Genomic DNA, 27,696 nt, shown 5'->3' on the forward strand with positions numbered 1-27,696 from the left:
AGCTGAAAAGAAGAGAAAAGAAGACTGAAATGAAAGAAGAAAAAGCAGCTATCATGGGAAAACAAGAAGAATGTAAGACAATAGGAAACAATCAGCCCTCCAAGCGCTTCTAATATGCAATTCTCTTGTAACACATGGGAGCTTCCAACCAACCGTAGCCATCTCAACACCCACAAGCTCCCCTGTTCCACTGAATGTCTCAGCTAGTGTTCTCCCTAATTGTCTGAAAATTGTAGAATAATAACTATATAGATAGGATTGGAGCTCTGTCTGGGTGAACTGTGTGACAGGAATTAGAGAATACAACCAAGGGATTACATGACCTGTGGTTTCTCCCCTCTCTCTCTGACTACAACACATTGGAATTTTTCACTGTGAAAGGAGGAAAGTGTACACTGCCTAATTCCAAAACTAAATCACTTTGTCTTAAGATGCCACTGTGGTTATCAAGTAATAGTAAGGTCATTCATCTGCCACATCACTCAAGTGATTCAGGAACACATGGAAAGTGGTTATCAAAAATCTTACAGTACTCGTGTATTAAAATATGTATCAAAGTAATACTTTGTTCTCCTCAAGAATGAATCAATACATTTTGACAAATTTTATTAGTATTATAAAAGAAAAAAAGCAGCTCATAAAAATATTCATATACTGACAAATTTAAACCAATAGGTCAAAAAATCACCTAAACATACCTCAGTCAGTTACTTCCTGGAATACTGAGAATAACTAGGAAGGCAAATCAAACCTCCAAATTCAACAGCAAGGTTTACCAGAAATGCTCAAGATGATGTCTGCATCTGAAATGTATAATCCCAGATGGAAACAAAGATAGAAAAAAACTCTAACTTTGGACTAAAAAACTAGAATTTTAAAAAACTAGAATTTTATCCACTGGAGGATGAATCATGATTGAACAGTTGGTAGAGACTGAACAGGTAGAGACTAGGAAACCAAAGATTAGAAAAGATAGAAAGTAAATGCTAAACCTGTCTAAGAAGCAACTTTCAAAAGAAAGAATGGGTCTTTTGGACCAGGGAAAAGCAAGCAAGGATCAGAAAGGCAAACCTGAGATGCCAAATTATCTCATACTGGTCTGCATCAGTTCAGACTAGACTTATCCCAGGTACAATCCTTCAAGTTATTTAAATGTTGTCAAAATATGTTGAAGCCAGCTAATTAACTGAATAGGAGAACAACTAGTGAATGAAGTTGCTTCTAAAAATTATTCAAAGTGTTTTTTAAAGTGGCCTTTTAGAAGACTAAAAAGTAATACAGATATCAGGAATAATCCTGGAAATTATAATACAAGAAGTCCTCTTTACTTTAGCTGAACCATTTAAAATTACCATAAGATGTAAACCATCTCTTCTGACACAACTCTGCAGTTAGTTCTATAGAACATGTATCGAGATTAACCCTCCTAAATGTGTGTGTGTATATTTGTGTGCTCATAGGAAGAATTTGAAATCTCTAAGAACTCAGCAGCTCTTTTGTGAACTCCAGCAGTCCTTACCCATTTCAGCTGTGGCTGTCTGAACCACAGTTGTCTTGTTGGTGTTCCTGTAATGAGAAAGGAATTTATTTTCCCGTATCTGGGCTGAGATAACAGGTTTGCCATACAGAGCTGACTATTCACAGAAACTTTTCATTTGTAAATGTATCACACTCTGCTGTGGTATTTTAAATCTTCTAAGCTGATTTTTGTGAACTTGTCAAATTGGAACTGCTTTCTGCTCTACTAGTAAAACCACTCAATTTTTTAGTTCATCCTCTGCTGCTTCTTAGCATTACTGTCTTTCTCTCAGGGTCTGTATGGCAGTTCCAATTAAACAACACTACCCTAAATATTTTTTTCCACTCTTGAAATATGTTTTTGGTTTATTTTTTTTTATCTCCAGCAGAGTAGTTATGAAAATATTAAACAAAAAGTAAAAACTTGCTTGATTCTATTTAAAAAGAAGAGGCGATAACAACAGCCAAGAAAATTTACCAGATGGTTCTTTTAATAAATACATTAAAGTCTCTTTTATTTTTCTTCATTTTTAGCGACTAACATAACAAAAACTTTCAGACCATCAAACCAGTTTTCACAATCTGCCATAAATTTGCATTTCACAGAAATAGTCCTGACAAGCACTAATAGATGAACATTGTTGGTGCAATAATAAAACAATATAAAGGCATATTTACACCATTCTTACATACAGAACACTGTACACACAAAAAAATCACAGATCCAGAACAAAGTAAATTCAATCCCTTAGACATTTTATGTTTATAGGCTTGGTATCAAACAAGTAATTCTCCAAGCAACAGACAACCTCTTGTTCTTGTGTGATTTATTTGTAATATTGTGCTCATGCAAAATAGGTATTTGCTTTATTGCATTAACATTGAGAGAATGTTGGAATTAGTTCTAAAACCAGTTCAATTGAATTTTAAACCCCGTTTCTCTTCATCCTTAGCAAGTCTGAGTAATTTTTAATTGGTGACATAAAATGAAGTGTTAACTGATGATTGAGATTGTTATTTGTTAAGTTCCAAAACAATAATGAAGCTCAACTGACTGTGGCTCGAAAACCATCTTTCTTGACCATGCAATTTTTTTCTTTTCTATTATGAAGTGGTCTAGATGAGACACCTTTTTGCATTTTTTAAGTTTCTATCTTTATATATATATTTTTTTTTTAAAGAAAAAACATGTACTATCCAACATCCACTGTTCACAGAGAGAAATAAGCAGCAGGAATAGCTCTGGTGGCAGAGTTGGCCAGGAGGAGGACATCAGTAAGTCAGAGGCAATGTAACAAACAGCAAATGCCTCAGAGACACGTCAGGAAAGAGTTGATTACTATAACCCATATTTCTGTAAGAGTTCAGACTGCCAGGGACGTTTGCGCTCCGGAAAGTAATCTGGAATGTGGATTTTTTTAAAATCTTGGATACATTTTCTCATTTCCTCCTCAACACTCAGCTTCTCACACACCTTCTTCTTAGAAAGATTTGTTTCTCTGGACTTGCTAATGAGAGTTTGGAAGAGTTCACTGTTCCTGCGTTTGTCTGGGGCTGGCATCCACTGCACTGGAGCCTTCTTGGAGGGACGATCCAGCGTCAGAGTATTTGGCTGGTGGGCTGTGGATGGCTGAGTGCTGGTGGCATTTTCTTGAGGGGTGCTGGCTTCCGAGTGGCTGTCACAGCTGGAGGTGGACAGCTCGTTACAGGAAGTCCCACTTTCACTGCCCTTGTCCAAAACTTTGTCGTGCTTCCTTTCTTCGTGGTCTTGTTTGGGGGAAACGGTTCGCTGGGGGGGCCCTAATACAAAGCAGGAGAGAAAAAGTATTAAGCTTTACACAGAAAAATTATCAGATACCATTTAGAACAACACAGTTCAGAGTCTCAGCTGGCAAAAGTTGGTGTCATTTCCTCATAGGCAACAAAACTACACCCAACTGGTACACAAATTGAAGAGCTGGCCACACTCCTAAAAATGTTTACAGCAAGAATAATTCCATTGCCTGCCTCAGAATCCAGGTAATGAAGCATGTGTGATGCTCACAGATTAGCTGCACTGGAAATCCTTGCACACAAGTTTAAATGAACTAATTTGCTATTATGGTGCAAGAAATTTATTATAATAAATTAGATTTTGTTATATAAGGGAAATACTACTGTACAATTTGCAAGCTCTTCACTTGAATAAAAATATTCCAAGGACTTAGGTTTTAATTTTTTTTGGAAGCTCTTAATTCACCTTCCCTGAACAGTCTACAGATAGTGTGCTCTGCAAATGTCAACTCTGCAGAAGCCCTGGACAGAAAAAGGAGTATTAAACCTAGGATAACAGAGAGATTGCTCACTGCTGACAGAGTCTTTAGGGTTTTGGGGTTTTTTAACCTATAATGATTTCACTGCACTTCTTACTGTCAGCTACCCAGACTTGGTGCAAGCTCAGAATTCAGCTGCACACCTCCTACTGCAGGGAAAAGGAGGTTATGAAGTTGTGGGTACAAGAGGCACTCTGCCATGGCAGGGGGAGCAGCCCACCAGCCTCTTGGCAGGCACTGCTCAGCAATTCATATGCCTGAAAATCAGATCTAGGCTCTTATTCCCTCCATATATCATTTTTGCTTTGAAGTTTTAAGCAGAATATGAATGTGAAAATTAAGTGGTAGCCACTAAATCTGTACAAGCATTTTCAGTTTTGAAGACTTATTTCAAAACTCCAGCTGTGAAGTGAAATTATGCTATGCTGACATCATATAAATGACACAATCTTAATTTAGGACACTATCTAAAGATGACAGAAATATCTATGGAGCTTAAGGAGTGTTGGACTGGACCAAATGGAAAAATTTCAAAGATGTTTAAAGATCTAAATGAAAATGTAGAGTGGGGATTCAGTGGTAGTTTTGTGTTTGCTACAAATCCTGGAAGCATCCAAACAGGTTGGGTATCTAAGTATCTTATGAAAACTAGGTTATCCCTACAGTTTATCCAGATATCACCAGCATCAGTTGCTGCATTGCAGCACCAAAACTCAGAGTATGACATTTCTACCTTGGGTCACTGGGACAGAGTTGCAAGATCTTTGATTCACTTAGCATTTTGTTGTTCAGAATGACAAATAAGCAATGCAGTTACAATTACAAACAATGCAGAAGTAATATGAACACCCCAGTGGTCTTTCTGATGGTGCAGTTCTGTGACTCAAAGGAACCTAAGAAGATTGCAGTATTTTTTATGTGACAGGGAAAAACAAAACAAAGCAATACACAAAGAAAAATAAAGATTAGTCCAACAATAGCAGCATTCAACAACCTGCTTTTCTTTTGTTTTAGCCAGCATCCCAGGATGCTGCATCCCATTTCTGTAGTCCATCTAGAGAAACCCATGAATAATCAAGAGCCAGAGACAGTAATCCTACAGGGCTTGTACTTACATTATGTGGAGTGAAAAACAAGCAATTTTCTGCTTCATTATATTCAACCCAAACATTTAACACATGGCTGCATGTGCAGTGGCTGCAGTGATTTGCCTCCTCTTTCTTTTTCAGAAGTATGATCACCTTCTTAAATAGATTTACATGCCTTCCTTCTATTGTTGTATCTAGCATTTCATTTCATACCTCAAACGATTATATGAATATGTTAAATTGAGAGTCAGCTGGCATTATGGAACTACTCTGGCTTTGCAGCATGCAATTATAAAACTGAGTAGTTAATCAGACAGTGATTTCAGTATTGTTACTGTGATTTTCAGTAACATGATTAGCATCAATATCTAATCTAGTTTACAATCTTGGCTTCTTCAAATGTAACAACACACTATATGACTAAGAAACTAAAGATTTTTGTTTGTAGTACTCAGTAGTCTTCAAGTCTCTTTCCTGCCCATTTCTTCTGCTGCAACTTCATATATCAAGATGTTAGTTCTTGTTGGCTGCTTTGTATTTAGCTCTTTATTGGTACTCCTTGCTTCTCATGGGCTCAAACTTGCCAGGTACTTAAGGACCTGTTTCAGAAAAGCACACTGAAATATACCCTCAAGAATATAAAAAGATCCATTTCCTGCTGTAAGATTATTCAGGAGCATGACAATAGGCAGGTATTTAAATGTTTTTTTGGATCACAGCCCTGAGGTTCAGTATCTTGCAGCATTGAGTTCTGTATGCTCCACTGAATCGCCTAAATTCACAATGACTTTAATCAAAACACAAGTTTCTCCCACACCTCTCCTTTTAAAAATTAACAAATCCTCCCTCACAAAGAATTCTTTATATGCCTATGCACTGCTTTCTCAGTACTGTGTTATTAACAGAAGCAACAGTTCTGCTAGAGGGGAGGTTTTCCTCACAGTATTTTCTGCCTGCTGAAACCCAGTAGAATTTTAAAATATATACAAAAGGATCTACAAAAGATTTGTTTAATTTAAAACATCAGGGGTTTTCAGATAAATTTAGCTACACTTCTAATTCAAAAAGCATCTCCTTATTGCCCTTTCTGCTGCCACACTTTTCACTGTACCTCCTCAGCCATTCCAGAATAACACAAAAGACATTCAAGTAGTTTAGTCTCCCTGAAACTACTTATTTTCCAGGAGTGCAGAATAGTTCTCAAAAACTCAGAGAAAGTGTATTTTCACCACTGTGCACACAGAATCATAGGATCATTTAGGTTGGAGAAAACCATTAAGATCATCAAGTCTAACTTTTAACAACCTGACACTGCCAAGTCCACATATAACACAAAAAAAAAATCACTGACTTGCAACCTGTGTCTCCTGCTCCTGCCTGTTCCAGGACCTCCACCTGACTGGCTTCCCATCTTGGAGAGGCTGAATTGAGTCACTGCATCTCAGTCCTCTCTAACTTATTCTCCTCTGCAAAGACATGTTCAGTTGCCCTCTCCACTGCCAGTTCTCCCAACAGGTCCCAGGCAGCACTTCTTCTCCAGGCAGTTCCAGTACACGTCAAACTTCCCACTTCTTTTTCCTTTAATGCTCTTATATGGCTGCATCTCTCATAGAAAGTTAGAAAGTGAGCTAGCCCTTTACCTGAGCTTCCTCATCACCTCTGTTATGGTGGTGTCATGGTTTAACCCCAGTCAGCAGCCAAGTAACACCTGGTCACTACCCCACGAGCAGGATCCAGGAGAGAATCAGAAAGGAGAAAGCAAGGCAACTCATGGGTTGACATACAGACAGTTCAACAGGGAAGCAAAAGCTGTGCACATGAGCAAAAGAAAACAAGGAATTCATTCCCTGCTTCCCATGGGCAGTCAGGTGCTCAGTTACCTCCAGGAAAGTAGGAAGGACTCCATCCCATCTAACAGTGACTTGGGAAGACGAATGCCATAGTTTCTAATGTCCACCATACTTCCTCCTCCTTCCCCCCACTTTATACACTGAGATGATGTCCCATGGTCTACAATATCCCTTGGGTCAGTTTGGGTCACCTGTCCTGGCTGTGTCTCCTCCCAGCCTCTCACACACCCCCAGTCCCCTCAGCAGTGTGGCAGTATGAAAAGACTCTGTGTAAGCCCTGCCCAGCAATAACAAAACCATCTCTATGTTGTCAACCCTGTGTTCAGCACAAATCCCAAACACAGTTCAAGCCACTGAGAGGAAAATTAACTCTACCCCAGCCAAAACCAGCACAGGTGGCTGCTAGACTCCCAAGTTGAATAGACTTGAAAGAATATCTCAATGATATTTCTCTGATCAGAAAAGCATATTACTTTCACTTTGACTGTATTTATTCCTCATCTGTGTTGCTCTCTGCACAGATTTTAGCCTGAGAGAACTAATAAAAGAATCCCTTTCAATCACTAGGAAATATGCATGGAAAATTATCTGGAAACTTATAAACTTAATTCTCTGAAGTGAAAACCTGCTTTTATCAGTTACAACAGCCAAAACAAAAACCAGAAGAAATTATCTCTGACTTCCTGGTCAAATGATAGCTGAGCAACAGAGCTCCAGTCAGCAAAAGAACAGGCCAAACACCACAGCAAATTATCCAGTGACTAAAAACTACTGGTTGAAAATTGTAATCATGTATTCACATATATTGCTGCAGATATTCATAAACTGAAGTCTGAATAACTATTCAAAGATTTTTTTAGCTCTGTCTTCTGCATCAGAGAAAAATACCACACTGAAAACATTAAAAGCATTAAAAATTTATATTCTGCTTATCTATATTTCAATTTTTGCATACACTTATTTTCTTAAATATTTGTAGAACAGTCTTAAAACAAAATAAATCATAATCAAGCACTGTTACCACAGAAGGACTTTATCATGAGATAAGCACAGGATGGAGTGACAGGATGGTGCTGGTTCCAGACCTGGTAGAGGAAGATCTGATTAGCACATCCTGGGTCATACATCTGGAAAAGAATTCCCACTGTGGCAAACTCGGTAAAGATGCAACTTCTCATAAGCACATCACTGGTGAAACAAAGATGACCCCAAGTTATGGGACAGATGGAATCTCTGACCCCCCACAACCACTGAGCCCCCCTGCCAAATAGCCCTGTGTGGATTGCTGGAGCTTGGACTGTGACATCAGCCACCACAGTGGGAGCCTGAGACAAGATAAAGGTGGTACTCTTGTCCAGGTGTCACTCAGACTGAGGGACAGGGAAACAAGGCTTGGGGAGAAGGATGTATCACTAACAAGGGATAAAGAGAATGCAGAATTTGCAGGCCAGAGGACAGGCCAACTCAGCAATGATGTTGAAGTCAGCTCTGACAGGGTAAAAGTTCTGTCAGGGGAGATTGTGTCTGCCAACTCATGGCCCACCAACACAAAAGAGGAGAAAGACTGAGCATGGGACTAATTACCATTAAAAGGGAGGAAATCATTTAATCAGTAAAGTAAGAGAACTGTGTAGACAGAAAAAATTTTTAACCACCTTTTGACCCTTACCAGGAAGTCTAGAGTGAAGGGCCAACAGGATGATTGTGGATCTATGGGTGGTGACTATCTTTTTGATTTATTTCTATCTCTCTACCTCACATTTACGGTTAAATAAAATGTGAATTTGGCACATGTGCATCTTAATTTAGGCAGAGGCATCTCTCATTGGATCTTAACATGCTTGTAGCTCAGAAGGTCAGCTGCATCCTGGGCAGCATCCAAAGCAGCATGGGCAGCAGGGCCAGGAGGGAACTGTGCCCCTCTGCTTGGTGAGACCCCACTGCAGTGCTGTGCCCAGCCCTGGGTCCCAGCACTGGAAGAACATGGAGCTGCTGGAGAGAGTCCAGGGATGAACAGAGGCATGGAGCACCTCTCCTAGGAAGCCAGGCTGAGACTTAGGGTTGCTCAGCCTAGAGAACTGAAGGTTTGGGGAGACCTTTTGTAGCCTTCTAGTCCTAAAGAAACTACGAAATAGATGAGGAGAGGCTTTTTAGCAGGGCCTGTTGCTATTTGACAAGGAAAAATGATTTTTAACTAAAAGAGGGTATCTAGTCTAAATATAACAAATAAAGTTCTTGCAACAAGGGTGATGAGGCACTGGAACAGGTTGCCCAGAGAGATGGTGGATGCCCCATCCCTGGAAACATTTAAGCTCAGCCTGGATAGGACTCTCAGCAATTCAATGTAGTTTAAGATGTCCAACCTTCATTGCAGGGTGGTGTTGGACTTGATGGCCTTTAAAGGTCCCTTTCAACCCAAATAATTCTTCGGGACTCTATTCTTTCTTTGGTCAAATACCTGGTTTCCTGTATGCACAGTGTCAGATGCCTGAATGAATTCCCTCACTCAGCTACTTTATTCCTACAATGTCTCAAAGATAATTTTTTTTTGTTTATAATTCAGTTTATTTTTACTGCAAAATGTAAAAAGTTGTGAACATATGCATAGACTGCTGCAGTTAGCTATTTTAGTAACTACTGTGTTGAAATGAATAATGGAAAATCTTAGCTCTGGAGCACAATGGTTATAGCTGCATGCAAGACATGTAGATAAGAGTGGAAGCTGATATAAAAAGGGTCATTTGGGAAAAAAACATAACCAACACTTTATATGTGCTCAATATGCACCACCTCAACCAAGAGGATGAAATCTGCTGAAAACATGCTATCTTTTACTGTCGTTTCAGAAAATATGCATAAAAGAAGTGAACTGATTTGAGTTTTATGAATTCCCTCGCTAGCACTATAAAATAAAGCCTGTTAATTGATTTAAGTAAAAACCTAAACCAATTTAAAAAATCAAACCAACAAAGCCAAAATCTTGAGTCCTTCTGTGATGTAATTTTAGTGAAAATAAAGTCCTTGAGGGTATTTTAGCTTCATATTTTCCTGTTTCTTCAAATGTTCTTAAAAACCCAAACTCCGCTCTACTTGATACAGTCCATTGAATTAATGAAATAATCTAATGAATTAAATCAGTTCATCTGAAATTATACAATTATAAACAAAACTAACTCCTGTGTAAACCATAAACGTTTTGTAAACACTTTATTGAGAACTTCAACAAATGCCTTTAAGATCATTTTTTCTTTCAAGAGCATCTTCAAACAATTGCAGCAAAATTGTTATAAAAATTCTGATGTAAAATACTGAAACAGTAAATAAATTTCATATTTCTACTAGATTTAATAGAAATGAAAATAGGAGGGCAACAACGTTTTAAACTGATGTATGGTTTAGCAATGAGAACAAAGTTATTTTTATTTGTATCTGCAGAAGAAGTTATATCTAATTCAACAATATTGTTTGCAGTTTGATTCATAATATTTGCAGTATGTAAGTTGTACATGACTTTGCTTAAAATGCAATTTTTTTCCACATTGTTTCACACAGTGAAAAGTTCTTATTTTTAGAGGCTACACAGCCCTTTTAGTCTGGAACACAGATATATTAAACTCCTGAATGAACTTTTCCTCCACCTGCTCTCTCAAAATTACCTTATAGACAGAGAATGTTAGATGAAACCTATTGTGTTTTATGATTTAATCTTTAGAATCTAAGTAAAATTAACTGTAATTAATATACAATCACAGAAAAAAAATACTTGTCTAATCTCACACTGATGACTCATCTAATATATCTTGGTTTTTTATTACCTTTCACCAAGACTGGAAGCATTACACTAAACTGAAAGCTTAGACAGAAGTCACCTGTGAAACTTGATGACAGATTATGGCTACTGTGGGAACACTTTCATTACTGTAAGTTTGAGTACTTAATATCACACTTCAATGGTAAATGACTACCTTTTATGTCTAATTTCACTTTATTTATAAAAAAGATTATTTTTAAGAGCTCTGAAAGGATAGCTCTAAACCCCTGACATTTTCAGTGGCATACTAATAGTATTTCCAGTTTTAGAAGGAAATCCTGTTCTTAAGAGCTCAGCTCAACACACGAATTCACTTTGAGATATGCACAGGACTCAGCTGGACTCTTACCCCTAGACCTGCAGGTTAAAACTTTATGGCTGGCAAATTTATAAGATGCTTTCTGACTACTTCACTCTGTCCTATTTATCAAAAATCAAAGCTAAATCCATTCCTTGGATCTAGCAGTAAGAGTTTTTGTGGCTTTAACTCCATACAGCTTGCCAAGAAAATGTCATTGCTAATTATCACAATTATCACAATTTACATCTGCCTTAGTTCTGGGGGATGGGAGGAGGGGAGAAGGAAGGCCATGTCTCATTAAATGTCTATTTTAAGGCTAATATGCAGGCTTACACATTAATTAAATGGTGTGCAGTCCTTGGCTGTCCCTTTGGCCATGGATGAATTTCATCCATTGTGAACACACCAAACAAACAATAGCAATAACTGAATATGTAGCGTGAGAAATATCTAAGTGCTCTTTACAATCTCTGCTCTAGATTGCACTTCTTGGAAAAATTGAAGAGCTCAGCATAGAAATTTCCATGGAATAAAATTTTGTGGAGTCATTATGCTGTGCAGCATCAAATTGCTTCAAGTGAAAAAAAAACCAAAAAACATTCAGTTTCCAAATTGGGTTTCCTCTGGTACAAAATTTGAAATTACTTCTTGAATTAAAGGCTTGATCCAAAGAATGCTTAGTATATAATAACAAAGTATTTTTGAGAAAGGAGGATTGAAATTCAGTCTATTTTCTTCCTGCTCTGAGAGACACAGATTGCTTTGGACACATCCATTGCTGTGGATACTCAAATGCTCACACTTCATGTTTTTTGACCCAACTGAGTCTTATCAATAGTCAATGGAAAGTAGAATACCTTAAAAAACCTGAAAATAATGTCCCTTTCACTTTCACCCACTTTAGGGTAACATATTCATTTGGAAGAAGCAAGTTAACTTCCCTCAGGCTCAGGAAAAATTAGTATCTAAGAGGTTTTGACTCATTATTGTGCTAAGTTCTGCACTCTTGAGTAAAACGCCAGAGCTGATGATGCATCAGCTTCAGTACTTTGAGCAGAACCTGAATTTTATCTGATTTTAAAAAGCCAAGTATGTTGGCCTGAAAACAAGACTGCTGCAGAGAGGCTTGTGAATCTCAGCAGGGTTTTCCTGACATGAAGAACAGCACTCATTCTAGTCATGCTTTATCAAAACAGTTTTGTAAATATGCCCTATATTCTGGAAAAACTTCAAATTCATACCTACAGGGCATGTAAATTGGCTTCACTAATAAGATGATTCTGAGCTGTGGGTCCAAAACTGCAAAAACTTTTTAAAAAGTTTTAGACATAACTGTTGATTCCATTTAAGTCAAAGACAACATAGTCTGTGACCTTCAGTTACACAAAATTAATTGAAAAAATAAAGCCTTTTCATTCTAGTGTGAATGAAAAAAGACCTTATCAGAAAAGCAATTTGATGGAGAAAATGAGGTAAAAAAATACTGTCTCTTCTTAAAGAGAAAAAAAAAATCTGTAACTTTTCTGTACTTTACTCAGAAAGCATATTTTTATTGGCATCCCTAGACAATTCATCTTTATATGAAACCAGGCAAAATTGCTTCAGACTGAACTTTAATCCAAATATTTGAGCAAAAGCATATGAATATTATGTTCTAAAGAAGGTTCACCACAGACTTAATTATCAAGTTTGATAGAGTATAGAACTCATAATGATAAACTAAAGAAATTATGAGAAAATTAAAAAGAAATCATTATGATTATATGAGATGGAGGCAAAATATACTCCTTGATTACTTGGAACTGTTTTACTACATTCAGAATTTAATAGGACATGCAAATTATCCCACAATATTTCCTGTCCTCTACTGCCAAGCCCATTAGGCATCTCCTATGCTTTGATTTCAACACAAAATTTCAAAGTGTGAACTGTACACCAAAGTCTTCCATGTAATGTTTCAGAGCACTAAGATTTTTAGGAGTGTTTATTTTCTATTTCATGGATATTTCAATAGGAAGAATATGTCTGTGATTGCTTTCTTGATGAGGCCTCTTATTTAAATCTCCTTACCTGCCATGGGAAGATAAAAAGACACTGTGCAATGACAGCATCTGTATTGGGCATAGCTCCCACAGGGGAAATTACCCTTTAATAGTGTTAAGCTTGATGGTGTGTGAATGGTTATGTGGTACTTGAAGTGAATGAACCAATTCATCTTTCAGATTAGGGCCACATGCCTGTAAGTGATAAGTGCTTTGTCTCAAAAGAAAAAAAAGAACACAAAAACATAAAAATATTTTACTGTCACATTTACTACCACCTGATGTTAAACTAACTTCTAGAAAAAGTACAGTAGCATGAGTGAAATAAATCAATGAGGAAAATTTCTTTGCTCCTTCCCAGTCAAGCTATATTTTAAATATTAACATTTTTCATGACATTAAAAGACTAATTAATATATTGAAGGGGAACTATTTTTGTTATATGGAATGACAGAATAATAAATAATAAATCATATGTGCCCAGCTTGAATTCATTAAATATTTCACCTGAATCTTGTTTTGAACAAATAACCCATCCACATTCTTTCATTTGTTACTTTTCCAGCTCAGTTTTGTGTTCGGCCAAACAGTACTTAAATAGCAGAGAGACAGGGAAATTCTGACATAGGCAATTTGTTGCATCCCAGTAAAACCAATGAAGAGACCAAGATTTTTTATTAAATACATTAATCTGAAAATTATGAAGTCATTCTGCCAGGTGTTTTTTTTAGGCAGATTAGCTAAAGATGACAGGAAGGACCACTGGTTTTCACATCCAATTGCAAACAGAGTCCAGTATTGAAGATGGTATTTTTATTTGTGAAGCTAGAGATGGGTATGACATTAATACACATACAAGAAAAAAATGAAAAGTTTGGAACAAGAAAGCTTGGAATAGATAAGACAAGCTGAATCTGTAGCAAAAAATTCAAAGTCAGGAAACTACCAATACTGCCAATATCCACCCACCAAGTATTATGCATGACAGATGTAGCCATTTCTGGATTATATCACTAGGTCAATATTTTGCAGCCAAAGATGTCAAACCTCCTGATTACCCTTGAAGAGAGCACTGTTTAGCAAACAGATCACATAATCTTCTGCAAAATCCTAGAAGCAAAATTAAAAAGTCTATCCCAGCTAAAGGAATATTGTAAAATCACCTGCCAATTTCCTAACAGGCAACACAAACTTCCAGAATCAACCAGATGGCTCACATTTTCCATGTAATGTTCTGGGTAAAACATCACATTTTTCAGTGGTGGTCATGTGCTGTATCACTCTCCATAGAGAGCAGAGTAATAGCAATAAAATACAAATATTTTACTAGCAGCAGTATGACTACTGAGTGATTTGGCTATTTTAGAATGAAAGTAATTTGATATAAAAATATTTTACATGTAGAATGGTTGATCTTTTTCTCTCTCCACCTATATAAAAAAATTTCCCTTGCCCAAAATCTGAAAATGTAGGTACTTAAAGTAATTTTGATGCTTGAAGGAGAATCTCAGAAATGAATACATTGGTATAAATGACAAATAAGTACAGCTGTTATAAAAAGCATATTTCTTTCATAATTTCACTTGTTACAGTGAATAGGCCCAATTGCTTTATTTCAGTAACATCTTGGCAAAATCTGCCAGATGTGCTTGTCATTCATTTACAAGCTGTAGTCAGTTCATGCTCAGCTCTGATCTTCTCTTTTCTTGACTTATTATTTTTGACTGATTCTCAGTTAAGAACTATAATATTTCGCTCTGACCATGAGAAGCTTATTAGTTACCTACTGGATGCAGTATTTTTCCTAAAAGAAATAGTCAATTGATATTAAATGCCACCAAATTATAAATTTGGCTTTGAAAGTCAGTAAGACTTATCTAGTGATACTCAATAACCCACGAAAAGGAGTTAGGGAAATGATCAAAGGCAGGACATTTGATCATGTTGCTCTTGTAAATTCCCTTCTACTCTACCCCTTGTAGCTAAAAGCAGAAGTACCTTCTTATTCTTTTAACACTACTGGACAGTACCAGAGAACCTGTGGCAAGAATGTTTAGTGTTTTAAAGCTGTTTTTTCTTAACCATTTTTTTCCCCTCAGATGCAGTCTTCAGTTAGAAAAGGGGAAAAAAATTAAGAGCCGACAGCATATTTGCAAAACCTCTAAAAGTGCAGAAGTGACAAAAAGAAAGACAATCACTCCACATTACAGAAACACATCCCAAATACATCTTGTTGCCATGATTCACAGGACAAACTAAAAATGACTGCTTAACCTGTGGGTTTAGATTCTCAGTTCCATTTCCTATTCTATTCTGTATCCTCAGATAACATTCAGAGAAAGTAGCTGTTGAGCTGGGGAGGGACAGTGACTTCCATATCCCTGTTTATCCCTGATACAGGCCCCATTCCCTGGGGGTCTCTCTGAGGTTGCCTGCTATTTTCATTCCCCTTTCTCACCTTCCCCTTTCTTCTAAGAACATATTTATCTGTTGGTCAATCAGGCATTTCAGTCTGTAGTCAACCACATTACTGGCTGCTGCATTCTGCTTCGTAAATATTAATATTGGTTGGACAACTGCTCAAGTGTGAAATAGTATTTTAGCCACCAGGTCTGTGTTTGGCAAAGCCCTTATCAGACTTCTAGGCAATGTGAAGCTGAATCTCTTTCCACTCAGATAAGCAACACTTTTCTTTGAGGCACTCATATTTCTTTTTTTCCTAAATTCATTTTAAATTCTCAGCTGTCAGATGTGGCTCCCTATGTGGCCATATAAATGTTTGTGCCAGAACAACAGGCAGTGGAGGGAGGGATGGGAAAGGGAATTGACAGGAAAGGACTGCACCTCTCAGGGATGGCTTACAGCCACTTGAAACATGCATGAGGCAATTACTCACCTTCTTCTGACACATACATGTTAAATATATCGACTTAATAAAGCCCCCATCAAACACAGTTTACTTTCAATAAAGGGATACATGGAATGCAAAAAATGCTATCTCTAATTAGGTTTAACTTGCTGTCAGAAACATATTTCAGTGGAATTCAGGGATTCAGCCATGTCCAAAATCAAGGCTTCTCTTATGAGTTTCAGCATGAGTTAAAGCAGAGGGACAGTAATCACCATAAAGTTTCAGGAATATTTGCTTTGATAGTCTCTTTGAAGGAAAGTGTATTCATAACTTATAGGTACAAACTCTCCTCTTTGGGGATTGTCAGTGGCCTCAGTTACTTTGCTCTAACAAAATGAGCAAGAGATAAAAAAAAAAAAAAACAATAAAAAGACAGGATAAACCATCATGTTCGTGCCTTGCTTCCCCATTCAATTTCAGATACTGAACTAGTTTTCTTAGGTAAATTTATTTCTGTTTTTCTGGGTATTATCTCACATAGCTTTTCTTTGTCAATTACACTGTCAGTTGCTTAAAAAAAAAAAAAAAAAAAAAAAAAAGGGAAATCTTCACTTCTTCCTTCCAGCTCTTCTTTAAATTTTCTTTTTTTTTTCCCCTCCTACTGGCATGCAAAATAAATTAATCTGACTTTAGAGAATGTGTGTAAGACGTGATAGTAGGAAGTTGTCAAAATACCAAGCACTGGCTTTGGCCTTAGAAAAAGCCTCCTGTTAATTATTTCAGACATCAGCCACCTTTGGTGGCTGAATGACAACAGGCAACAAGCAAGTGCAAAACAATGGGAAAGGCACAGAATTACTTTTGGTTATCAAGAACTAGCAGTGAATACATGAACTGGGCAAGAGTCCACAGTGAATTGCCCCAAGGGTTCAAGCAGTAAGAGCAAAGCAATTCAGAATACACTCAAGATCGTATCTGTACAGTTTATATCCTTCCTTACTGGTCCCTGGGATAACAGAAAGTTCTCAATCTGCAAGAATTCTGTGAAAACACCAGAAATGTTTGCTGAAAGCTTTCCTTAAGTAACAGTGCTGGTCATCAGTGAAGTCTTCCTCACTTTGGTGTATGCAGCATAAAGCATATTTGAGACTTACATTTCAACTATAGGAGTGTCACTCACCTATTTTATCATTAAGGTCTGGTACATGAAAAATAAAGTAACATAAAATTACATGTGTGGGGCATTCAATCCTAAACCTTGTAAACACATGCCAATAATAACAACTCACTTTTTTAGATCCAAATTCATAGATCAAGCTGATGGAATAACTCAAAGCATTCTTTGAAAGCTACAAAAAATATGAATATACATGCAGAAAACAAAAATTATTTCTATGGTATATATTTAACTAAAAAAAAAAATTACTCAATATGTAAGGGATAATGAATTCACTTTCCACAGAACACCTCATTTTTCCTCTGCAAAAAGCAAAATAGTTTGTAAATCATTTGTATGTTAAAGTATTATATATGCATACGAACAAAGTATTATGACTATATAACATAAACCCACAAACAGATAAAAAATACTAGAGGCTGAATTAATTAAATGAATTAATCTTGAACACAGGCAACCAAACTGAAATCTGTTTGTGATGACAGCTGAGGTGGTGCTTGTTTCCTGTCACCACCCAGAGGTGACACAGAAGACCAGTGGACATGCAACAGGACTGGCAGGGGTGAACAGTGTAACTTCAGTGACTCACACTTCCAACTGCAGCCTGTACAGTGATTAATCAGGGAAAGGGAAATCTGTGCCCTTCTCATTTTTTTCAGTATTCCCCAGAAAGAAACCCAAGATCAAAACACTCCTCTCTTGCTATATTCACTGGCCTCAGTCTTCTTGTAGGGTAATATTTTGCTTCCTTCATACTTGTTTTTCCTCTGTTTTGATTCCCTTATAAGCTAAAATAATTAAACCAGGTTTTACCAATGTTAGTGTATCTTTCCTATTCAGCTGTACACTGAGCTTTCAAATTCAAAGCAGTTACCCTGAACAAATTGGTTTTTTGCCTGAAAACATAATTTTCTTTTGCTTTTCAATGTCAATATTAAAGTCAGTGTTCTTTTGTCTCACTCCCTGAGTTTCTCCAGCTGCAAAATTTAATCCCTTCTGTAAAAAGCTTCAAGACCTGCTGCTGAAAGTATTATATGACAATTTGATACTACTAATTTATTAGATCAAATTGTGTTGGTTTGTTACAAAAAAAGAAATTGAAATTTATTTTGGGCTTGTGGATTAAAGTACAGCTGGACCAAGAGAAATTAAAATCTAAACCATAAATCAGGTAACATTTTTATCTTATGTGACTGAAGAAGATGTCCACCTTTAATATTCTTATTACTACTTCTGGTCTGCTAATGTGTGTGGTATGTCACAGTATTACTGTGGATTGACAAATTTAGGAGAAGTCAAAATCCTTAGTGAAAAAGATGAATGAAAGCCCAGGGATTATAAATTCAGTTCTTCAGGATGCTTCTGTTTGACTTTCTCTGATTTTTGCTCTACAGTCACAAGTTTATTAAAATTTCCCTTCCATTTTTTTTCCTGTTAATTAGACTTTAAAAGTGTAAACAAATATCAATAAAAGGAAGAAAAATATGCTGATATGGAGTTCTACAATCTTCTCACTGTAACTTGCATATTTCAGATCCAGCTTTTGTGTCATGCTAAGGATGCACAAATGGCAGAGCTTTAGAGCTGCCTGTATTCCAGGCAAGGTCACAGGTGGGAGATTCACACTGGCAGGGTCTTTTAGTGACAGAAGAAAAACTTTAATATATCCTTTTATATCCCCACAACCAAGCTTAAGGGACCCACAAAGTGGGAATGGTGCCTGCACTATGGTGCTATTACATTGCTGTAGCTGAGTGTGGTTTTATTAATTATACTAACATGGATTAAGAGGCACAGTCTTGGCTATAAATTCTGTTTCTTTAGTGAAAACTTTACATTTTATCAACCATTCATGGCATGCTTTCTGACACAAATATCACCAATTGTTCCTTGTATTAAAACAAAGGCGATCCTTCACAGAAAATTTAATAAATTTTTGACTGTACTTTTCAATGTACTGTCAGTGATAATGTTTATAATTTGCACTCCTCAGTTGATGTTCATAATAAGAAAACAGAAACCACAGGGTTTTTAAAATTATCTAATCATAGTTGAGATACTGATTTTTTAAAAATATATTTAGGGTCTAGATGACAATTGTTTCTTCTCCTGCTCAGAGTGGGTTTTGACATCTGTCTTTTGTTTTAAGATATGTTTTATCATTCCAGCAAGTAAAATGCTTGTATTTTTATAAAATAATTTAAAATAAATGGGGAAATCCATGTAAGTTAAAAGAAAAAAAAATCAAGTTAATAACCTTCAACACTTTTGGAAATTACCTGTTTTTCTTCTTAGAGCTACCTTTCTTTAAAAAAAAAAAAATCTATGTATTAAAATGTTTCAGCTTTTGATGAAACACATATTTTTCACTGAAAAAATATTACCGTTTTTTGTGAACACAACTAATGTGGAAAAATAAATTTTTCCACATCTTATATCACTTTACAGTAGTCTGTGATACAACTGAAACAATAATTCCACAGATCCCTTTTATTACATTTGCCTGAAGCTATTTCAATGTCTTTATATGAAAGAATAGAAGGCAGAAAGGGACAAAAAAATTGAGTAATTTAATGTTGTATGACAAGGTAGTTAGAATAAGGGTGTCTCTGGATTATGCAGCATCTGTGGTTAATATAGATGAAGTATTAGAAGTATAGATACAGAAATGCATTTCTACTAATGGCAAAACATTACATAATAGATTCATATTACCAAAAAATGACACTTATTTCCTCAGTAGGTAGAGGCAGACAATTATTTCACAATCATCCCTCCTTTGTTTCCCACTGCTATTGCTGCACTCCCTAATGAGAATTCCAGTCCTTGTATTCACATGGTTCCATTTCCTGTAGCACAGCCTGGGTTCTGAACCCAGACACACTGCTGTGAATCCAGATTCACATCAGCAGTGCTGATGAAGGTGCTCTGGTCTTTCAACCATGCTCACACATAAAAACACAAGTCAGGTTCTGTTGTCTCTTTTACTCCTATACATTAACCAGGATATGTGCAAGACAGGCATGCTCCTATTTTCAGCAATGCTCCAGCTGGAACTGGAGGTTCTCAGCTCCCTTTAGCAGCTGCTAAAACTTCTTGGTTTCCAAAAACTTGGAAAAGTTTTCACAGCCAAAACTGAAAAACTCTGTTAGGATTATATTCTGTACTAGAACTATTGTGCTGCCCTTGCAGTTTATTTTGTCTAGTTTCTTCATTTATTTATGTTTTTTAAAACATAGCTTTTAGAAAAAGATTCATCATTTTTAGATGATGAATTATTTTCTGCCTTGTGGAACAACCTCAGTAGGCAGTCCAGGCACACACATATGGACAGCTAAAAGCCCGGAAACCAGGAAACTCTGCTAGAGATTGCAAGTGTTTTCCAGAGTAAAGTGATAACCAAGTTGAATTTCTTAGGATGACATGCTGCACTTAGCTATCTAAGTTCAACCCACAAATACCTAAATCTTCTCTTTTTGATGTGGATTTCAGTTTTACCTTAGCTGGAATGCAGCTTAGAGATATTTGCCACTCTCCTGTCATGTAAGCAATGAAAAATTTCAAGGTTTATCCTCCTCATGTTTCTTTGATAAAGTCTTTACTAAGCACATCAAGCATTTCAGTTTAATGATAAAGTACAAGCAAAAGCTTACAGCTGGGAAGTGAATGAGTGAAAGAGGTTTGGAAATGGTATAGGCAGTAGCTGATTAGAGACAAAGCTAAAAAAATAACACTGGATGAAATCCACACAAAAATCCTTCTTAAACTGGGACATAAGTATCCACAAGAGTGTGCCATGTTCCTTCTCTGCCCTGTCTGCCACTGGGTGCCTGTCCAACCTGCTTTGATGAACATCCATGCAGGAGAATGGACACCTGCTTCCTGCAGAGGTCCACTGCAGTGCTGACACGAGGGTGGATGGTGGGGCCAGACACCCTGCTGGAGTTTGACACAGCTCCATGTGTCAGGACAGCATCACCCAAGGCAGAGCCCTGGGGAGAGGTGGGAGGTAGCACTCTCTAAGGAGGAGCATCCATGCTGACCTTCAAGACATGCTGCAAACCTGCCTCCCACTCCTTCTGCTCAGGGACACCAGCTAGACAAACATGTCAGTAATTGTTTTAACTTGAGTGTGTTTTCAGAAATAAATGAAACTCTGTCTTGTACCAAGGGACACTCTGAGAATGGGCTCAATTTATAGAGAAGCAAGAATTGTCTGATGTGCATGACTTCAAATGTAAGAAACAGTGATAGTCACTGAATGGCAGTCTGCAGCACTAAACTCACCCCTTCTGTGAGCAGCATGTCTTTTCAAGATTAACAATTTATGAAGTTAATGCACATGTAAGTAGGCAGCTGTCCTTTTCTATTTTTAATAACCAAAGAGAAAATGTCACCAAGTAAAGGAGAAAAAATCTGTTTCTCAGTTGGGACTGAAGAGAAAACAGTACAGAAAACAGTCAGTGTTATTCTCTGTGCTGTAAAATGGTACTAATGAATTTTGTCATGGAGCTTAAAAAAAAAACAGATAGACCAAAAAAATTACACTCTCTTCATTTTGCTTTTGTTATTATTGAAGTGTTCTTTGAAAAAACTTACTTTAACTTTGATTGCAAAATGAATACTACCCCATATGTTGCTTTGTATAAAAAAGCATTATACAAAACTACTTGAGATATTTCACCATTTAATTGCATTTTCTTTCTGTTTTACACAAGACTTAATACAAATAATCCCTGAATTTTCTGGCCATTTATGTATGAAGAAACCATAAGTGCTTTGCAAAACTACATACATGAAGGAAAAACCTTCAGAGATTAAATGCAGTAGTCCTCTGAGTGTGTTTATATGTGTATTTTTCTGCTTGCCACCAGTTTCTTAGACCTTGGTAATGGATGTTCTATAAATACTCTGATAGGAATAGAATCTGCAGCTGCATGAAAAGATGAATTTTGAGCAATAAATATTTTGCTAGGATATCAGTACAATTTCTCTCACTCATTTGAAAAGTATTGTGAAGCTTGTGCAGTAATGATCTGCAAAAAGCCAGGCAGGAAGAAAGAGGACTGATATAGGAATATAAAGGTGGCCACAGACTTGACTACATGGGAGGTGAAGATGAAAATTGAGTCACTGAGCTAGAAAAAAGTGGGTTCTTTTGTTCAGAATCATGCTTGAGTCTCATTTAATATCTGTAGTAATGACCTTCACAAAGAAGCATGATGCAGAAATGTGGTGACACAAAGTTGTAAGATATTACAGAGGAAAAATCACACTGAAAATGAAGTGAATAATAGAAACAGGATGAAAGGTAATGGTACAAAAATGTCTCTTGGAAATTATCAACAAGAATTTCTTTTTAAAATATCTGAGTGGAAACAAAAGGAGAGCAAAGATTTGGTTGTGCTAATTGATCATAGTTCCCCTGAACAAAGTAATACAGTCACTGAAGAAGTTATATGCAACTCCAGAATATAACAAGTGAAGAATAGCCAGAAGGAAAAACTGTACTGCTCTGCAAAGGTACAGGTAAGACCTGACCCAGAATACTGTGTTTAATTATGGCTTCTCACATTTATGAAAGACAATTCAAATTAAAGAAAGTGCTTCTAGCTTTTTTCCTCTTTTTATTTTTATCTTTTTTAATTTTTTTTTTTACTTGAAAGCCCAAAAGAAGAAAAAGCAATGCAAATAGAAATGACAGTGTTGGTACAAAAATAGGTTGATTTTAACCAATTATGAGTTTAGAAGCTTTCTAACAAGCCAGAACAACAAGGTTTGCAGTGTGATAAGTTTATACACATGTGGTAGGTTGAGATAGTACAAATACTGTAAATTGGGAAATGCCTTCCAGCCACATCTATGATGAGATCCCCAAATTAGCTACAGTTTTGGGTTGGATCTGTATGGATAATTTCCTTATAGGTACTTCTCAAAATCTTTTGTTCAATTAAGGTGAAAGCGAAGAACAAAATCAAAACCAAGTTTGCCTTGAATTGCTTGTGCTTTGGGCTGGCAGATTTTTTTTCTGAGTTGCACACTTTGCAGCTTTGCAGCTCACATTCACTCTCAGAACACCCAGTGAGGGCACCAGGCAGAAGCAATCTTTCCTGCCTCTGCCCAGCCTACATAACAGTGCAATGCACCAGCTTACAGAAAAAAGAATGCAACCTGCTTTCTGTCATGACTCACAATTAAGCTGGTCAGTTATACAAAACCCAAAATTTTACAAAGAAAAATTTGCATTCTGCTCAGGAAAACCAACAGAAATCCCCTACCCAGCATGTCTCCCCACTAATTTGCTCTACAGCTGGAAGTAGCACATGCATTGTACACATGGTGCTACAAACATGGTGATTAACAGCCAAGCTCTTCGCAGAGCAGGCAGAATCAAGACAGTGTGCCATTCTGACAAGAAATATTTTGGAGGCAGATGAGAATAATAACAATACAACAAAAAAAAATTGCACAAATTTTATACTGGTAGGAGACAGAATGAGACTGTGTTAGAAGATCTGCTAGATTCAAACAACTTTTATTATCTATTTAAAACTATACATGCTGCTCTTGATCTTTTGGAAACTGTCTTAACAACTCTGTTTATGTGCAATGATAGCAGGTCCACCTTTTAGTGAAACCCTGTCATCATAATTGGAGAGTATGTACCCAACATGCTGTTGATTTCATAAGACTTCATCACTTCCTTGGCTGTCAGTCTCAGCAATTGCAATGTTATGTTCCTTCCTCCCACACTGTAATTTCTTTAGCACAGGGCAGGCAGTGGAGCATGATGTTTATGCTGCTATCTCCACTGCTGTTGCTACTTCATGGAATGAATCTGTGATACAAGTTGCTCAACCATTATGAAAATAACAACGTATTATGAAGCAGGCTACTTACTATGCTGGAATTATTCAGTAATGGTATTTTTAATGTATATCTAATTTCCATCATCACTACCATTTGCATAGAGCTGCCTGTAAGTCTCGAACAAAAACAAATAATTGTAATCCAGAGACATTATTGCAGCTATGAAATCAATGCACACACATATGAAAACCTTTATTGTTTCAGAAAGGTAAGTCATTTGGGGTTATGTTGATAACCTGTTTCCCTATTTTATCTGCATTAAGGATCAACTGCTGTGTTTATAAAAAAATAGTATACTGTGTTTACTTATGGGACAACATGTAACATACTTTTCTCCTTTGAAGAAGGAAAGATTAGAATATTCACTGCCACCAGACCATAAATATCTGTCCATTAAAGAAGAACCTTTAAGGTTTCTTCCATATTCCTCTTGAAAAACATACATTTATATTTATACACCTGTGGTATGATTCCAGGAGGCAAACTCAAAATCCCTCTGGAAGCCAAAGCAATATATCTTTTTTGTAATATATTTATAAGGCAGATACCTGGCATACACTAACACAAGTGGTTGTCAACAGGAGCAGAATTCATGGGTCATATATAAGCAGCAAGGGCAGACATCCCCTCATATATTTTGCTGAAGGGGGACAAAAGATCTAAAGTTTAAACTCTCGGCTGTTCTCTTTGCACCACTGGAAGAGGTTATTACCCCCTGAAACAGTAAAGAAAATTATATGCTGGCACCTCTGGTGCCTCAATTCACAACCCAATAACCAAATATATTAATAAAACAATATTTCAGTGTTGCATTAATGGATATCACTTTTTTTTTAATTCAGATGTAGATCAGAGATGCTCCTTGTATCACTGAGATGTCATGTATTTCTAATGTAAACAGCAGTGCAGCCTTTTAATTTACATTTTAGAAGCTTTTTTGCTCAATAATCCTGTAGTTCATGGATAATATTCTTGGTGAGTAGATTTCCTGTTATGCAGCAAATACTCTACCCATAACAGAATTTATTTAATATGATGACTTTATATTCTATATAATTTAATCCTTAACACTTACTGAAAATTAAGAGAAAATGTAGATAATATAGCACCTAATTAGGTAGCATCGGTGTGTGCAGAAAATGCAACATAAATGCAATTTATCATAAACTATGGAAAGATATGGTGCAGATTATCTATTATGACTTGTATTGGGACACTAGATATAGTATACAAGACAGTGCCCATGTAAAGGAGTTGCAGTTGATTTTACTGATATCAGGTGCTGTTAAAACTGTCAAAAATATCCATTTGGACTAATTTTTTTTTTCCTTACTCAAAATTTTGTGTAGCAGAGTATTCAGTACTCTGCACAGACATTTCAGTGTAGATTTTCTTTAGGCTACAACATAAATTAGTAGAATACAATGAAATCTTGGAGTTATAGCATAAGTTGTAGCATAATGCAAAGAAAACCTCTACAGAAAAATATACAGTAATGAATAAAAGAAAACCCATGGAAAACTCTACTGGTCAAGTATTTTGGCAGTGTTCCCTAACAATTATATACAGTGCCAACAAGCTCTTTTTCAGACAGTGGTTGGGCACAGCTTTAAAGAGAGCAGGTCAGGGTCTGTTCTCACAAGGTCAGTTGCACATGGCCACAGTGGTTTTGGGTGAAGAGATGTTTAGTTTATAAATGGGGACCTTTTGTCTCAGAAACAGCTTGGGGTTTTTTAAGTTGGTACAAAGAATACAGTACTGAAGGCCAAAATTGACTTGTCACTCACTTCTGCTTAGCTTTCTTCTATTCCTTTGCTGAGAAGCCCAAGAAATAGTTCATGAGGGATGAGAACCACACAATCTAACTGGTGTTGGACAAGCTCTTCTGCACCTGCTTTGCTGCTGTTTTTCACTAATGACCAGCTGCAGAGACAGAGAGCTAAGAGGCATTACAAAACCCTACAGCAGCTCTGACCCTGGGTTAAGCTGTCCAGAACAGCCCCCCATGCCTGCAGTGCTGCAGAGTGCCACAGAGTCACTCTTCTGAAGTCTAAACATACCTGCTGGTACAAGACACTGGGGACAAGAGGGGACAGCCACTTCTCCAGTGGTATCTCCAAATGCAACACATGTGCATTACAGTTTAGCAAGATAATACAGCTGAAGTCATTAGGAGGTTCTTGCTGCAAAATGGCTTGGAACAAAGAAAGCCATTCTAGCTTGAAAGCAGATTTGCATATGGGAGCTTAATTTATCAAACTGTGGGATGTATTTTGGAAAAAGAAAGAATACAAATGAAGAAAAGGAGAAGCATATTTAAGATGATTATGCCTTCCAATTACATACATCTTTATGCCCTGTACTTATCTTCTGACATGTAGAACCTCTATTTTCCAAATAAAACACCTCAACACCTTAATTGAAAACAAATATGTTGAAAAACAGAGGAAGAAGCATTTCCTAATCCTGTAAAGTGATATAAAGCCAGCTAAGAGCACAATAAGATAAGGAATACAGCCTAATTGGTGATAAAATGTCAATATTCCAACAGATGTATACCAGCAGTCCATTAGATTTAATTAGGCTCTCTCAGCAAGCAATAAATCATGTAAAAGATGGATTGAGAAAGAAGTCAACTGACTGCTGGGAAACACTCATAGGTTGGTGTACCAAGGCTAATCTTTAGAGTAAATTAAGAACTGCTCATACACATTAAACAGAAGATTTGAAAAAAAGAGCAATGTCTAATATTAGTACAGGATTAAGAGATTACACAAAGGCACTGTTGATCTACTCAGCTTTTAATTATGATATCACTTATTGATATAATAAAAAAATATTAGGAAAGACTCAAATGAAAGGAAGCACTAGACTGGAAAACTGGGCCAGTTACTCACAGCCCCATTCTGAAAACTGGTAAAAATTATTGTGCAGCACGTGGAACTGCAGCTTCACCCTGTGTTCAGCAGGGCTCCATCAACTGGATTAAAACCTACAGTTCAAAGGGTGTGCATGGAAAATGAAATGCAAATGAACTGCTGGTCACATTTGCAGGATCAGGGCAGAAGAGCAGCAAGTGCAACACATGCTGGCTGAGCACACAAAACCAAACAGAAAAAGGGAGATGATGATGAAAAAATAAAAGTAGCAGTTCTTGAAGCACTGAAGAGCAAAAATGCAACAGAATTTAATGCATCTGTTGGAATAAAAACTGTGGGTGTTTTGCTGAGATCAATGATGAGATTTTATTTTTTCCATTGCTCCTTTCAGCTCTTCATTAAAAAGACGTCTGAAAAAAGCAATGACATTTTAAAAAACTTTAAAAGTACCTGAAATACAGAGCACATTAAGCAAAAGAAGGGGAGGATTTGGGTTAATTTTTGGTGGAGGCAAGGCACAATAGAAAAAAGATGATACAGGAAAACCTATTTTCAGATTTGCTCAGAAAGTAACAACTGTTTTTTTTAAAATAGTTTTGGGTTTTTTTTTGAAACTTAATCACAACAGTTGTCAATTCTATCTATTTAAAACTGATTGAATGGAACTTGGATAGAATTGACACAAAGTACCATGTCCCACAGGACAGACCTTTCCTTGTCATGTGTAAAAAGCAATAAATAGTCTTCTTTTACTCAAAAGTCATGCTATGACAGTTTACTTTATTCCTTGAGACAGGTATTTAGTTTGCTTACTACAAATAGAATGGGAGTCATAAGAGTGGAAGATTGAAGACCAAGTTTCTATGATTTTCGTCTTTCAGGAAAAAATTCTATATTTTTTTAAACTTCTGCCCTTGGGTAATTTTATTGTGAAAAGGAAGAGAGAAGAAAAGTTCTCCAAGCATTTGTAGATTTAACCGTTATTTGACATTTGCCC

General features: G+C 36.7%; 1 protein-coding gene across 2 annotated transcripts in view; it reads right to left on the bottom strand.

Moving 5' to 3' along the window:
- Positions 1 to 1,987: 1,987 nt before the first annotated feature.
- Positions 1,988 to 27,696, bottom strand: part of KCTD8 (potassium channel tetramerization domain containing 8) — an 89,664-nt gene continuing 63,955 nt past the window's right edge. The window contains exon 2 of one of the 2 annotated variants that reach the window (XM_079307198.1): positions 1,988 to 3,318. In XM_079307198.1, coding sequence (XP_079163324.1) covers positions 2,858 to 3,318 — 461 coding nt within the window. In that variant the 3' untranslated portion in view covers positions 1,988 to 2,857. The remainder of the gene's footprint in view (positions 3,319 to 27,696) is intronic. The other variant, XR_013774433.1, reaches the window with a different exon arrangement.

This window comes from Erithacus rubecula (genome assembly GCF_903797595.1).
Source record: "Erithacus rubecula genome assembly, chromosome: 5".
NCBI classification, from domain to species: domain Eukaryota; kingdom Metazoa; phylum Chordata; class Aves; order Passeriformes; family Muscicapidae; genus Erithacus; species Erithacus rubecula.